This window comes from Cephus cinctus, unplaced genomic scaffold, assembly GCF_000341935.2.
Source record: "Cephus cinctus unplaced genomic scaffold, Ccin1 Ccin1_scaffold1062, whole genome shotgun sequence".
Lineage (NCBI taxonomy): Eukaryota > Metazoa > Arthropoda > Insecta > Hymenoptera > Cephidae > Cephus > Cephus cinctus.
Window position 1 is genome coordinate 276,498 of NW_014333584.1, and position 16,081 is coordinate 292,578.

The 16,081-nt window shown below is 37.3% G+C and overlaps 1 protein-coding gene across 9 annotated transcripts; it reads left to right on the forward strand.

Annotated features, from left to right (window-relative positions):
* The first annotated feature begins 7 nt into the window (after positions 1-7).
* On the forward strand, positions 8-15,732 carry LOC107271883 (2-oxoglutarate dehydrogenase, mitochondrial). Of its 9 annotated transcripts, none has more exons than XM_015748420.2 (16): positions 8-143; positions 3,520-3,774; positions 3,856-4,065; positions 7,229-7,331; positions 8,216-8,278; positions 10,075-10,330; positions 10,414-10,648; positions 10,730-11,090; positions 11,164-11,444; positions 11,530-11,758; positions 11,844-12,122; positions 12,207-12,385; positions 12,475-12,909; positions 13,012-13,166; positions 13,627-13,767; positions 13,943-14,042. In XM_015748420.2, exons 2-16 carry the CDS (start codon positions 3,526-3,528, stop codon positions 14,040-14,042), a joined length of 3,276 nt encoding a protein of 1,091 aa, XP_015603906.1. In that variant the 5' UTR covers positions 8-143; positions 3,520-3,525. The 9 variants fall into 9 exon arrangements, with proteins under 9 accessions (XP_015603906.1, XP_015603911.1, XP_015603910.1 ...); XM_015748421.2 differs by lacking the exon at positions 8-143 and adding an exon at positions 3,201-3,289; XM_015748425.2 differs by lacking the exon at positions 13,627-13,767 and having other exon boundaries at positions 13,943-15,732.
* Positions 15,733-16,081: the final 349 nt, after the last annotated feature.

Here is a 16,081-nt window from a genome sequence, read left to right on the forward strand (position 1 = left end):
ATCAATCGAAAATGTTGTTACTAACTGTAGCCACCAGAGGCGCTACTATCATCTTCCCAAGAATATTTTAGGAAGACGTAAATCAGCGTACCTGTGAGTTGCAAATGGTGGACGGCCTGTCACCGTCGTATCGTTAACATCAGGTATGTGAATTTTATTGGATATTTCATCATAATCATTTTCCAAAGATATCGTAGGGGTTCATTACGTGTTAAAGAAATGTTACAACCATTTTTATAATTTTGACAATCAATCTTTCCCTATGAAAATTAAACGTTACGTAAAAAAAATTATTGAACAAGTTAAAAATAGTCACCGGGCGATCACGTTTATTTTCCCGCTGAAATATAAGAAAAATCTAGATTAAATGTAACCCTATTCTTGATGGATTACGTATTTTTTACTATCCTTGACTATCCCATCGATCCGTAGCCTGCAATAACCTATTTTTTCCATGTACTGCATATAGTCACTTATATATAAGGACGGTTGTGTAATACGAGTAGGAAGGTATTTTTGCTATAGCATATTTCGTCGGTGCTCCCGATTACTCTTGCATTATAAACATGTTTATTCATGGCTTTCTTGGATTTTTTCAATGTTACATTGCTGTTCTCCGATCCCTGATAATGAGGTGTGTCACATGACATTGACATAGACTGTCGTTCTAACAAAAAGAAAATGCTGAGGCTGTTAAATTTTTGCTCTCCTCAGCTTTAATGTTATTATTCATTTTTAACATTGATTTATAATTATTACAGAGTACATGTTGAATTACATATTCTCACAAGTAGTTTATCCATGACTCATTTCTAACTAATAGTAAACTATGAGAGTGTTCTTTTTTTTGTTTGACTGGGCATCAGTAAACCTTTCTCCTTTGGAAATGTTTAGCATTGGAGCAGTATTATATATGGGAGGTAACAAATAACATTGTACGACTCAGAATTGTGCCCTAGGGTACTGTTTTGTAATAGCCAGACAGTATATATTAATCAATGACCTGGTGAAGCACTGATGCTTATCTTTCAAATGTAAAAAATGATTTGTAGTGTTTGTGAAAAAAGAAATTATTATCTTTCCATGAGGAAACAAATATTATTTGCTGATTTATATTTGTATCAAATTATCACTTAAAATTTCAATAGGAATATTACTGGGTTATACTTCAATTAATTTTTTGAGCTAAGTAAACACTGTATTGAGATAACAATTTTTTTTATTGATGTTTTAAAAATAGGATGCAGACTGAATTTTGTGACTGATTAAAATTTTGTCATTATTTGAACTGTGAATCTTGATCTTGAGAATGTTCTGCAGTCATAGGTCATGCAACATTTTATTTCTCCTGCACGAATTATTATTAAATATAACTAGTCAACGGGTCTACATTTTTCTTCATTGGTTCATGTGATCATAAGGGAAATTTCTTCTTACTCCATTAGTCATTGATTTCAAATGTGTTTTTAGAAATCACAAAATGACGCAAAGTATTATGTAGTCATAGCAAAATTTCCAATGGCAGATAACAACCATATTTATATATGATACTTACATTGCGCATTTTGTATTGATAATGGCATTCAATGATATTTTATTAAGTATTCGTAGAATCCTATCAGTCATAGGATTATCAGTGTTTTTGGGAATAATACATGAAACAACTGTCTGATGTTTGATCTCAAACGGCTATTGGGTACCATACAATGTTTACTGATTATCATCCCTGCATCTAATCACATTCTTCAAAATCGCCAATGACAAGAAATGTGCAGAGCAGAAATAGAGTGTAATCTCTAATTAATCCTGTATTAATTGTTACGTCCCTGAGAACAATTAGACTCAAACTCTGATAACAGTATCTGGTTCCATACGTTTATTAACGTTTTGCAAGATATACCACATTGTCATAAATTTATCATTGGATTTAATTGGCGCAGATCTGATTACCGGCTTATCTGATTCGGCTGAAGCATCAAGTATAGTAATTTAAGCGTATTGCAATTTGGCAACGAGCCTCCTTGGCAGCTACCTTATCTCACACGTAATACCCAATGGAAAAGATAAAAAAATATTTTTTCAAGATGAAACTTCTCGTTTAGCGACTATTAAGTCAATATTGGGCTGTCATAGTTTAACTTTCTTGTTACCAAGATATCAGTAACATTAGTAAATATCTGTAAAAAAGAACCGTGGCAATTCTAATACTGCAACAAGTTAACTTATGACAACGCCTTGTAAATTGTAAGCAAAGACTTGCCCAACTATTTATGACATGTATAGTGACACGACACTCATTATGACTTCATTAATTTGATACAGCCCGGTATATCAAGCTCTCCTACATACCTCAAATCTTTCCCTTACCATTTTCTGGCTATTGGTCAAATTAATCAATTTCAACATGTATTTATTTTAAAAGTTGGCACATCATCCTCTATTGCATAATGAAGTTCTGCCAGATTCGTCCAAGCCTAACGATTCACCACTCAAGCCGTTTAAAATACTCTACACCACATCGCATTACAGGCGCACAAGGCGGAACCTTTGTTTTTTTCCTTTCCCATCGTAAGAAATCCAACTAGAAAACTATACCAAGGTCCAATTAGCCTTGCGTTACCAATTCGTTACATAATACCAATTTCAGGAGTATCTAAACTTAATTGTTTGTTCCTCATTAGTCGTGCGAAAGGTGGTTGTACACCGTTTTATTCCTGATGAGCCTCCTTTTCTTTTTGTCATATAACTCGAACTTTTATCAATAGTAAATTACGCACAGAACTCTACACACCGTGTCAGGATAAGTTCAATAGTCCAATCTTTGAATATTATCGCAAGTTTAATTAACTCATTCAGTTCTAAATTATCATGTCAAAACAGCAAATATCGTCACAGAAAATAGGCGTGGTGATAGTATTGAGGCGTGTGATAACGTCACACTGTCTACTGTAGATAAGGCCAGACAGCCTTGAGAATACTCATGAGACATACATTATTTCTGCACAGACGTAATCGCAATGCGTATATACATATAAATGCTGGGTAAGATTAATTCTTCAAGGTTTATCGATATTATCGGTACGTTTTCCTGTAGTATAACGAAATCTGATAAAGTCATTGGGCTTATGTCAAATGCAGTTTTTCTTCTGCTGTTGCTTTCGGCTACGTTCATGCGGATTAAACTCGTACCGGCCAGTTTATGCTGCGTTCAATTTATCAAGACAGTCAAAAGTTCAGTTAGTCGATCCACTAATCAGCTGGAGTTGTGAGCTAGAGACGTGGTAGCTGTGTACGTATGATTTTCTTTATTATACAGTGATAATGTAGGGCTTTGTATTATCGGTTATTGAGTTTATTGAATAGATTAGATTGTATTATTGCTTCTTTCAAATCTGAATTACCTCTTTATTGTCTATTTACGTTGATGTATTAAGGATGTTATGATGTTGAAGTTGTAATATTGTTTAGTGGATTTGAAGAAGCCAAATTGGTAGATACTAGAATGCTTTCTTTTTACAGGTCAAAATGCATCGGGCTAGAACAGTTTTCAGTTCCCTGGCCCCCTTGGCCCCACGTATCTGTGGGACTGAGAGGTTTGCCTCCTGGTTGGTACGTGGTCATCCCTTAACTAGGAACAGTCAGGTGATTGTGGCTGCACCTATTCGAAAATACAACAGTCCTGCAGCTGCGGAACCCTTTCTCAATGGCAACTCCAGCTCTTACGTTGAAGAAATGTACAATGCCTGGCTTCAAGATCCTCACAGTGTACATGTGGTCGGTATTGTTGGATATACTAATGATTGCATTCTGCTAAGTTGTTTTTAGCTGTTTAACTTATTATTATCGTTGTTTCAGTCATGGGATGCCTTCTTTCGTAACAGTACTGCTGGAGCTATGCCAGGTTTGGCTTATCAGGCACCTCCATCACTTGCACCGAGCTACAATCAGATACCCCTTGGAGCATTGATGCCCGTTGGTGGTGGAAGTCAAATTAGTCAGCTTCCCATCAATGAAAAGATCATCGATGACCATCTTGCTGTTCAGGCTATCATTCGATCCTACCAGGTATGTTTCATCGTAAAGTCATTCCATTAAACACATTTGGGACTTCCCTCGAAAGTTAAAACATTTTCATATATCTACTTGTTTAAGTTATTATCGTTTCAGTACCAGCCACCATATTTGTATTATTTTATTATCGTTGCATTCTTTTTTTTCTTTTAATCAAGTAATGACGTTTATCCTTGCTGTTCAATTTACATTCTGAGAGCTCGGATTCTCGGGATCGCATTAGAAACTGAAAACCGGTTTCATGACATTGTCACAATTAATTTCAGCTGTTCTTCGTACATCCATTTGGTTTTTGTACAGCTGTAAAGGACAATAATAGGCTGCTGTTGATAATTCTTTTTTTTTACTTTATCTCGAAATCTGCAACCTCAATTTTTCGATACTTCAAAACTCCGTACACGTACTTGTTGAGACAATTGACAGGTAATGAAAATGATTGCGTTGTCAGTAGTATACACGCCAACTAAACACCTCCCATCTTATCGTTTTATCTCTATTTACTGTATTATTTATGAATTCTGTGAATTGAGGTCACAGATTTTTAAAAATTATGATTTACGTAGTACCGTAAACTCTTTCTCAAAGCATATCAGTGTTTCATATAATTGCCGTTTATTCACGTTAGATTCATACCTGCAGCAGCATGTCTTTGGTAATGTTCAAGGGAAGTCACGATCCTTAGTTATGCATGGGTTAAAGAGACCTCTCTTTTCTTTACTTTTATTATCAATATCATAACTACCGCAGTCTACTGCGTCTTCTACCTCAAGCATGTCTCGCAAAACTGTTATTTACTCTTGAAAATAAAAATTCTTTTGTTTCGCAAGGCTTCACTATCGTCCATTAACTTAATGAATATAATTATTAATCAATGAGGAAGAAGCGGCAGTACTTTAATGTTCATTATTGTGTAGTGACGTATGTGTATAAAAAGGTGCGACTGTCTTTTGACATTGTGGACTAAATTTGCTCACAAGCCGTTCTAGAAAGAAAAGGGGCAAGGCTCAAGAAACAAGAAATAATGGGCTGACCCTGCGCACCCTGTAAAATGTCAATCTACCAGCCTTAAGTTTGTCATGCTTTTACCATTGGATTGGGTCTGTGAGCGAACTTTCTCCTGTGTTCGATGACACTTTGTACTGTCAAGTGGGATAGAAATAAAAGTGTCTAGCACAAAATGTTACAATATCTATATCAACCAAGGATTAAATCATGTGGGTTTTTTTTTTGTGGGGATGTTCTTCATTGGTACATAGGCACGAGGTCATTTAGTCGCTGATCTGGATCCACTTGGTATCATGCAAACCGACAGGATACACACACATTATGCGGCCCGCAAAGGTGCCCCAGAGCGTGTTCTACTACAGTATTCGCTTGGTAAGGCTTCGAACCCACTTCATATATTTATGCCTCAGTCAAGTAAAGAGTCAATTGAGATTTTGACTTATTCAACCAAACTACCTAGCTCGCTTACTGTATAAATCAATGAATTTATTGTTAATCCAAGTCATCATATGCCTTGGTGAACTCTTGTCTTTACTTGATGAAGGAATAAAACGTCATTCTACATAAAACTCGTGGTTCTTGCAGCAGAGACATTGACGCCTTCTTCGACTGCACTTTCCACGGGGAGAAGATCAATTTGTTTCAATGGCAGCCGAAATTAGAATAATTATCAATTAAGCACAAGGTCCTATGTGTACTTCAGTAATGCTGCTCATTCTTCTGATCAACTGAATCATACTGTAGCTTAGGTTGATTAACGTCATCTGAAATCTAATATTGTCATTGCTTGAAGAAGGTAATTTCATAACTTTAATTATATATTTATCCAAGATTCAGTTGCTTTTTTGATTCTGCAGTCATTATCGAAGGAGGCGTTAACAGTCATTTTTGATTATCATAACAGATACTCTATACTGATACTGAAAGTCCATTGTGGTCGTGGGTCAATTAATTGAACGTGATGTCGCGCCTTAGGGAAAAGTACTGAATGTTTTGGGCGAGCGAAAAATTGCAATGCTGATAGTGTCGATGGTGTCTGTTTGATTAGATTGATGTATACGACAGTGTTTATTCAGTCGGTTGTATATGCATAACTGCAATGGAGAAATGTTGCCAGGCTTTTTTGTCCCTCTGCAGCTGATTGGATTTAACCTTGCGAATTAACGTTGAAACTTTAAAATCAGGAGAATTGCCAATAGCGAAACAATTAGGAATGTAGATTTGGGGGATCGTTAATGTATTTTTTTACGTTCCACTGGTTTTCTGGATTGTATGTTTGGAGGATGCAGGTAAGGGAGAGACGCATGTTATCTTTTCTAATCTATCAAGCTTCTGCACGTTTATTGGCTGTTCTATATTTTGTCTATTGCTTCTCTAATTGCTTAAATCTGTCATTATGGAGATTCATGATTGCATTTAATTATTACCTATGCTTCAGGCACATTGCATTGTCACTTGAATATTTTTGATTAACTTTTTACTTAAATATATTTCACGTATGCACACCTGATATGCGTCAATTGGATTTGACAGCTGTCAATCTTTTATTGACGTTTTGCAGCTTGACGACAATTCACTCTTATGTGCAAAATAGATTTTCTTTCATCTGGGAGGTGTTAGTAGGTATTTGTTGAAAATAACTAAGAATCTTGTTACTTGACTAAGTATCTGATTTACGTGTTACGCTTGATTTTCGTTAATCAATTTTCGATTGAAATTCGCATTACATTTTTTTTTGTTCTCCCTTCGCCCTGGTCAAGATTCTGACTATCGTTTTTAATTCTTGAAACTTTATGATTTTCCAAAGGACTATTTCTAAGGGCGGCAATGCCACTTTTCTTTTTCTTTATTTTTATTGCGCAACGCACTTGGAAATAGTTATTTGCTGTGTTTATTGTCATATCCATATATTCACGTACTTGCCACGAGAGACCTGTGATTTGTCGGGGGCTGGCAAGAATTTGTTTTTTAATTGTATTTCTTTTTAGTAACTGACAAACCTACCACAGTACGCTAACTTTGTGTTTTGATTTGTAAAAATTCGACCAGCCCGCGACAAACTTGTCTTAACATTTCCACGACGTTCGAGGCTATTGAGTCATTTTGAAAAAAAATATCTTTGGCCCGCCTGAACGCGGCATTGAATTGACAGATCCGTGGGCATCATATCGCTAAATTGGATCCACTCGGAATCAACAGCGCTGATCTTGACGATAGGCATCCTCAAGAGTTGCTCTATAATCATTACTCATTCGGTAAGCGAAAACAAAAAAGAATACGTCGTGTCGGCAGAAGTCAATGCACAATTTCTCTTATTACTTATTATTACTAGTTCATTATATTAGTACTCTTTCGAGTGTCCAGTTTAGAACTAGTTTTGTACAGCGGACTGATCAGGATTTCATGAAAGACTGTGAAGATAATGAGATTTTTTTTCTTTTAAAATTTATATTGCTGTACACGATGGTACTATTTTTTTCCCCTTCATCTGATCAGTCTTCTGTCATTTGGTAGTGCGTGTTTGATTATCACGTTATACCGTAACTCTTTTCGATACGTGTTATCAGTGGCTTTACTAAAAACGAAAAGAAATCCGTTACCACATAGACTACAAGGAAGCAGACAAAAATAACGAAACAAAACGAAAGATTTATCCCGTCGTGACGGCTTTTGAAAATGAAAAAAACACTTTCGCGTTATCTCATCATTTCATCGATCAATTTTCTTTATTCTTATTTATCGATTTCTTCGTATTTACGAACACGTTTTTATGCTTTGTCGCTTCTTTTCATTTATTTCGTTGTCAGCAGTAAGTCTAACTCTCGCGACGGCAGCGCCGCGCGCGGCTAATTTTCTCGAAGCTTCGGGCTGACAGGTCGGCAGAGGGTATTGCTGGACAAAGAATTAATAAATGAAAATAATGATTGTTCCTCTCGGAAAAGTTATATAACAATGAAAGAAAAAAATAGAATAAAACGGCTCCTTTAGGAGGTAGGTTAATTTTTTTTTTAATGACAGAAAATAAATATTATCATAGACGCTAAGACTTTCGTTTGGAAACTCATAGAGTCTTTCTTGTTTTAAATTGGAAAAAGAAACTGAATGATTCGATTTTCAATCTGAGTATTGATGTCCACAGGGAAGAGACCCCGCACTACTTACTCGCAGGAACTTCAATATCGAGTAGCTGCCCTTATGAAAAGTATGTAACTACATAAAAAAAAAAAGTACCTGAAACTCAAATCCCAATCTCGACTGTAATTTATCACATGGTGGCGTTCTTCCCGGTATACGCACTGTCGTTTAGTTTTTAGGGATATCGTATCTGTCCTACTGATAACTTGGGAACTTTTGTAGCTTTTCACTATATTGACATATATACATATATATATACATAAGTAGATTCTCTTTGCTGAGTACGACAGATGAATGACGGCTTTTTTGGGAGCACCATTGCAAACGCAGATTACCACCTTTACTTTTGCTATCACGAAAGTAACTTTTTGTACATTTAACGTGCAACTGGACGTTGAAGTATTTTGGTGGCGGTTGTTATCATTATTATTATTATTATTATTTTCAGGAATTTTTATTTCTCTCTTTTTTTTTGGCATCAACTTCTTACACATTGCATCCGACAAACATCGTGCTGACGCGATAATTGGATTTTTTTTTGCAAATATTTTCAAATCTCCGCATCTTGATTAAATTGGATAATTTAAAAATCAAAAAAGTAACTGTCGCACCATTCCTTGTGGTTTTACTTGTTTACTCAAATTTGTATTTATTTGTTCTCTCTTCTTCAGCACCTTTGTGTCTCGGGACTGTTCTGTACACGTTCGATTCAGTCGCTCACGTTTTCTCGTGGATCTTCGAATATCCGTCTGTCCTACTACATCCGGTTGTGGTGCTTCTTCACTTTCGGCAGTTTAAATCGTCTCCTTTCTCTACGTATGATTTCTTCTTTCTTTGGCGAATGTTGTCTGGGAATTTCTCTTTATCCTCCATCTGGTGCTAAATTGAGTTTTCTATTTGTATTTTTTTTTTTTTTATACATATAGCCTTTCGCATCTCTTGCTTTGACCTATATTTATCTCCCCTATTTCCCCTCGATCACTCTCTTTGTCTTTTTTTTTTCGTAATTCATTGGGAAAACGAAAAATCTCTTTCTCGTACGGTCTTCCAGAAGTCTCGCGCGGCAACGGATATCCTTTTCCTCTTGCATGAAAGAAAGAAAGAAAAAAAAAAAACAAGTTTTTTTTTCTATACACACTGGACTTTGCTTTTCACGTTTTAATACCTCAAAAAAAAAAAAGTAAACTAACATCGTAGATACAAATAAATATATTAGCACTAACTGAACGATCAGCTGATTATTTATCACAGTTTCAGAGAGAAGGGTGGTTGGATGATTCTTTTAGTTTATTCGACTTCGGGACACGGCATTGGGTTTTTTTATTTTTATTTTTATTTATTTTTTCTTCCAGGAAAGTGAGAAGTCGAATTACGCTTAAACGAGATAAAAAAGCAAAAGTTCAAAATTAAAAGACACCGTTTACACGCGTCAAGTATATGCTCTTGATTTTTCTTGTAAATTTTCAGTATCAGTCTAAGTAAGAAGAGCAATGGGCACCTTTCATTATGACACATTGGTACGAGCAATGCCATGGTCCTGGTTGCTGCCTTGTCAAATTTCATTAGGTCAATGTTGCACTCGTCATTGTTAACAGGGAAGACAAAATTATTGATTACGGGACGAGGAAAAGAAAGATCTGAAAAATTGATCAAAGCTTTCAGTACGAAAGTTTCATCTTGGGTATCATTTCCGTTGTCTTGTCCTATGACGCAATCGAATAAGAGAAATTGACAGTGTTTATACGTACATTGGGACTGTGGCATTTTGTTGCGTTTACGTGTACCTTGGAACGGTCGCAAATTGAAATAATTGTATTTTTAATTTTTCCAAAAAAAAAAAAAAACAAAAAAAAAATTGAACAGAGGAAACCGATATGGATCGTGTCTTCAAATTGCCGTCCACCACGTTCATCGGTGGCAAGGAGAAGTCGTTGCCCCTCAGGGAGATTCTGAAACGACTGGAGGCCGCGTACTGCGGTCACATCGGCGTGGAGTTCATGTTCATAAATTCGCTGGAGCAGTGCAACTGGATCAGACAGAAGATGGAGACACCCGGTATAATGGAGATCACGAACGACGAGAAGAGACTGATTCTTGCACGGTTGACACGTGCCACTGGGTAATTATTTTTGTTGTTGATGTTGTTGCTATAGATGTCGTTGGAATCTTTGGATCTTTAATATCGAACGTTTGTTTTGACAGGTTCGAGGCATTCCTGGCGCGCAAGTGGTCATCTGAGAAACGATTTGGTCTTGAAGGATGCGAGATTCTGATACCTGCGATGAAGCAGGTAATCGACAAGTCTACGGAATTGGGAGTGGAGTCCATTGTCATGGGAATGCCACATCGTGGACGTCTCAATGTCTTGGCTAATGTATGTCGAAAGCCTTTGAGTCAGATCTTCACTCAGTTCGCTGCTCTGGAAGCTGCTGATGATGTGAGTAGAGGCTCTTCGATGAAGTGCTGCTGGTTGGATGATTGCGAAAGGATGCTGATGTTGATCTATTGAATTTATCAGGGTTCCGGAGACGTGAAGTATCACTTGGGAACTTACATCGAGCGTCTTAATCGAGTCACGAACAAAAACATAAGATTGGCTGTGGTTGCTAATCCATCTCACTTGGAAGCTGCTGATCCGGTTGTACAAGGGAAGACTCGTGCTGAACAATTTTATCGTGGAGATGGCGAGGGCAAGAAGGTCATGTCCATTCTTTTGCATGGAGACGCTGCCTTCTGTGGTCAGGGCATCGTTTTCGAAACCATGCACTTGTCCGATTTGCCGGATTACACCACTCATGGAACGATTCATATTGTTGTTAACAATCAGATTGGTTTCACCACTGATCCCAGGCATTCGAGATCTTCGCCTTACTGTACTGGTTAGTAGGGAGACCTTTTTTTTTTCATTTTATATGTTTCTTTTATTTTTGCTTTTCTATCTTCTTTGTGTAGACGTTGCTCGCGTTGTCAACGCTCCCATCTTCCACGTGAACTCGGACGATCCCGAAGCGGTGATGCATGTCTGCAAAATTGCTGCTGAATGGAGAGCTACCTTCCACAAGGATGTTGTTATTGACATTGTATCTTACAGGCGCAATGGACATAACGAAATTGATGAACCCATGTTCACGCAGCCTCTTATGTATCGCAAGATCAAGAATACTCCGCCTGGTCTTGATCTTTATGCTAACAAGCTGATCAGTGACGGTGTTGTTACTCCCGAGGAAGTCAAGGTTGATAGATCTTTTATATTACCATACCTTGTATTTACAAAGTTCATATTTGCACAGGAGTATAGAATTAATTCTTTATTGTTAGGACGTCAAAGACAAATACGAAAAAATTTGCGAGGACGCATACGTCAATGCCAAACAGGAAACCCACATCAAGTACAAGGACTGGCTCGACTCTCCCTGGTCCGGATTCTTCGAGGGTAAGGACCCTCTGAAGGTATCGCCCACGGGTATCAAGGAAGACACTCTGGTTCACATCGGCAAGAAGATGTCATCTCCTCCACCGAATGCTGCGGAATTCGTCATCCACAAGGGTAAATGATTTTCAATTTGATTTATCCGCAGGTCGTTGTTGCGTTGAATATTTTTTTGACTGGTTTCTTTTCTTTCTTTCAACAGGTATCGAACGTATTTTGAAATCTCGTATGGAGATGATCGAGTCTAGAACTGTCGACTGGGCTCTTGGCGAAGCTATGGCTTTCGGTTCTCTTCTCAAGGAAGGTATTCATGTGAGGCTGTCAGGTCAGGACGTCGAAAGAGGTACCTTCTCTCACAGGCATCATGTCCTTCATCATCAGACGGTGGACAAGGCTACGTATAGACCCTTGTGCTATCTCTACCCGGATCAAGCACCGTACACAGTGTGCAACAGTTCGCTCTCTGAATTCGGTGTTCTTGGTAAATATTGTTATTTTCTTTTAATCGTTTTCTTTTATTGCTTAAACTTCAACAGGCGATTCTGAGCGAATGATTTCTTTACAGGATTCGAATTGGGATACTCAATGACCAATCCTAATGCTCTTGTCTGCTGGGAGGCTCAATTTGGTGACTTCAACAATACCGCTCAATGTATTATCGATCAATTTATCAGCAGCGGTCAAGCCAAATGGGTTCGTCAGTCTGGACTCGTGATGCTGCAACCTCATGGTCTTGAAGGAATGGTAAATAATTTCTTGTACCAAGGATTGTGTCTTTTAGGGTAAGAATCTTGTCAGGTGACAGTACGTGGGACTTTTTATTTCAATTTCAGGGTCCTGAGCACTCGAGCGCTCGTCTTGAGCGATTCTTGCAGATGTGCGCCGATGACCCCGACTACTTCCCACCCTTGAGCGAAGAGTTCGCCGTACGCCAACTTCACGACATCAACTGGATCGTAGCTAACTGCAGTACACCTGCCAACTACTTTCACATTCTTCGCCGACAGATTGCCTTGCCCTTCCGCAAGCCCTTGATCCTCATGACTCCCAAATCGCTTCTTCGTCATCCCGAAGCTAAGTCCAGCTTCGACTTGATGACTGAGGACACGCAGTTCCTCAGGATTATACCTGAAGAGGGTGTGGCTGCTCAGAATCCCAACAAGGTCAAGAGGGTACTCTTCTGTTCCGGTAAAGTTTTCTACGATCTGAAGAAAGCTCGCACTGAGAGGCAACTGGAGGAGACCGTTGCTATTACCAGAGTCGAACAGGTAATGCACAACGAACGTCATTTCCGTCGCTGACGAATCTTCTAACACTTTGAAGAATAATAATGAAATATCCTTATATTCTTTTTTTTTTTTTTATTACAGATCTCGCCCTTCCCGTACGATCTCATTATGAAGGAGGTTGCTAAATATCCAAATGCTGATCTGATCTGGGCACAGGAGGAACACAAGAACCAGGGTGCCTGGACATACGTACAGCCCAGGTTCCAGACTGCATTCAACGGAGCGCGTGGTGTAACGTAAGTGGCAATTACATTGATTACACTAGCCTCTTTTTGCACTCTATTGTAAGATTCCTAAAGGGAATTTTCAAAATCGAAATTTGAAACACAGCTGGTGATGTTAACGTCTCTATCACCAATTGAAATGCTATTTATTATGTGGAATCTAGTAAGAAACAGCCACGCCCAGAAAATGACTAAATATTTTTGTTACCTGTCAATCAATATATGTACATTGCTCATTTATTTCGGTGTATCACCAATTCGCTACTGTTGACATGGTCCACATTTTTATTCTCTTATTATCTTGTACGTTACTATGTGTTGACGATGCGTGTACGCGATTTCAAGTTACACCTTTCACAAACTTTCAACGGGTCCAAACGTTAAATCGTGATTTAGAAAAAAAAAAGGAATTCTAAATCTCGTGCTTTCGTTTTCACAAAGTACAGTAAATAAAATTTGGGCCATGTTCCAGTAGCAGTGGTGACTCGAGCGCGGGTGAAAATAGTGGCGGGTGGTTTAGTGGCTGGTTTTCATCGTCTAAGTCGTCAGAACCTGTGAAAGCGACAGAGTCAAAATCGACAGAACAAGAAAATCCAAAAGAGAGAACAGTGAGGTAATTTTTTGAGAAACGTTTTGTTTACGCATTGATACTTTACTATTGGAGCTTTTCAGTTATACTGGAATCTCATATGAAACAACGAGCTTTGGATAATGTTAGACGATGAAAGGAGAAAAAAAGGACATGGGGAACACGTGAAGGACGAAAAGTTTTCTTTTTTTTTTTTCAGATACGCCGGACGTCCCACCGCAGCGTCGCCAGCTACCGGAAGTAAAATGCAACACCTCAAAGAACTGAAACAATTACTGGACGACGCCCTCAATCTTTAATTCTTTCATAGCACTGTGTAGCAAAAAAATTTTATTTATTCTTCTCCCCTTTTATTATAGTAATTGTTATACAGATCGTTCTCTACTCTATAAAGTAACGTAAGATCAGTCACCGTTGTCTGAATAATTTCACGTAGTCTCATCCCCGCATTAGTTTGCCCCCCTAATTGATCTTGTAAAGGAGCTTTGTTTTCTCTACTTTTTTTTTACATTAACGCAAAATACAATTATTCTAGTTAACGAAGTACAATAATTATTGAGACTTGTAATAATTGTTTTATTCTTTTTAAGTTTCATTCAAACTATCTTTTGCGCCTGGTATCGATTGTATATTCGACATTACGTATCTTTTTTTCCTGAACGCGTCGTGACAGTGATTAGTCACTGACTGTGTGACAATCAGTGACTGATTATTTATTTACTATTTATTTTTCCAAATAAAATTAAAGGAAGTGATCGACATACCAACGCGACGTCATTGTCACGACGTTGATATCCGTCGGCGCGGTCCAAATTTATAAATGTATTTTGTGTTAATCTTTGAAAACAACAATTATGGTGCGAATAATCACACGGATTTCTATGCTTTTTCTTTCTTTTCTTGTTAATAATGTCCATATCTCAAGTTTATCCGTGAAATGTAAAGATTGATATTGAAGTATTATTTTTAATTTATGCTAATCACTGCGTTATGAGATTACAGTGCGAAAGTAATGCGCAGTTACGTACAGGGAGTTTCAGGCGAAACTTTTCATGACTGTGTCAGATCAGCCTGGAATAATATTGAGGGATGTGATGGATTTGTCGCGATTATGTAAACCGGGGATGCCAACCACTTTAACTTTTTATCGTTGCTGTGTTTTTGTAAAAAATTAAATGATTGGCAAGCGCATCGATATATGTATATATACATATATATATATAAGAAAAATGTGACGGACTCGGCTATCTGATGTTTCTTTTAAATCAGCAATATCTACCTGTCACGAGTAACAACTTCAGAAAGCATGAAAAGTTTCTCAAGGGTCTGTTACAATGCGATTTATTAAGATAAAAGTAAAATTAACAATTAAAACATGAAACTTAACACACGAACAAAAAACCTTTAGCGATATATAAATTAACGTAATAATTTAAATGTAAATTCAACGAATTTATCGTTGCTTCACATTAGACATTACACGCACTCCGAATCCACAGTATTTATGGTTTATCAAACTCTGAAGTAATTAATGAAAATTATTGTTTCCTCTAATTAATAAACACGTTGGACCTCGACACGCAATAGGGATTCGAGCTATTTAAAGGCTAGCACGTGCAACAATGACGTAACTTTGTTTTGTCATTTAGCGTAATGGGAAAAGAATTAATTATAATTCACAATGCAATATGGTATCCGATCTTTACTGTATCGATCTTGTCGATTGATCGGCTGTAGCGGCATTTATAACTTAGGATCTTGTAGATTTGCGACGTGGTCCAATATTATAATTCGATGTAACTATTTTGTTTGACACTACTCGTATTAGTATCTGCATAATGTTATAATTTAAAAATGGAAAAAGAAATGAAAATTTTGTGAATATTTATCTAGACCAATGAAGTCCGATTGAAAGTAAAGTTCATGATGATAGGCTATATTTTATTTAGTGAGGAAAATCAAGATATTAAATTACACGGTATAAATAGGTGTCTTGTTGTTTTCAAGTTAATTTTACCTGGAACCCGTGAATTTAATGTATGCTTTGGCCCCAAAAAATTATCCTATACTTTTACGGTTGTCAAAACTCGACAATTTTTATATATTTTTTGTTTTTAAGCACTACCCAGAATTATGCACATCTTCATACACAAAGTCTGACGTTGCGTTATGGCCCAAACAAGATGATTTTTGAATTCTGGGTTTTGAGTTGTCAAAAATAATTTTTCACTTTTCCTTCCACTCTGGTTTCTTCTATCTGTTTCTCTCTCTCTTTATATTCCTCTGTATTATAAAAGTGGTTAAGACAAGGGAGACCATCCAAATGATATTATCCTAA

Excerpts from the sequence above, each read along its gene's own strand:
- LOC107271883 (XM_015748420.2), top strand. The coding sequence starts at position 3,526 with ATGCATCGGGCTAGAACAGTTTTCAGTTCCCTGGCCCCCTTGGCCCCA. Across the intron at positions 7,332-8,215 it reads CTATAATCATTACTCATTCG|GGAAGAGACCCCGCACTACT; the intron begins GTAAGCGAAAAC and ends TGATGTCCACAG. Across the intron at positions 8,279-10,074 it reads AGTAGCTGCCCTTATGAAAA|AGGAAACCGATATGGATCGT; the intron begins GTATGTAACTAC and ends AAAATTGAACAG.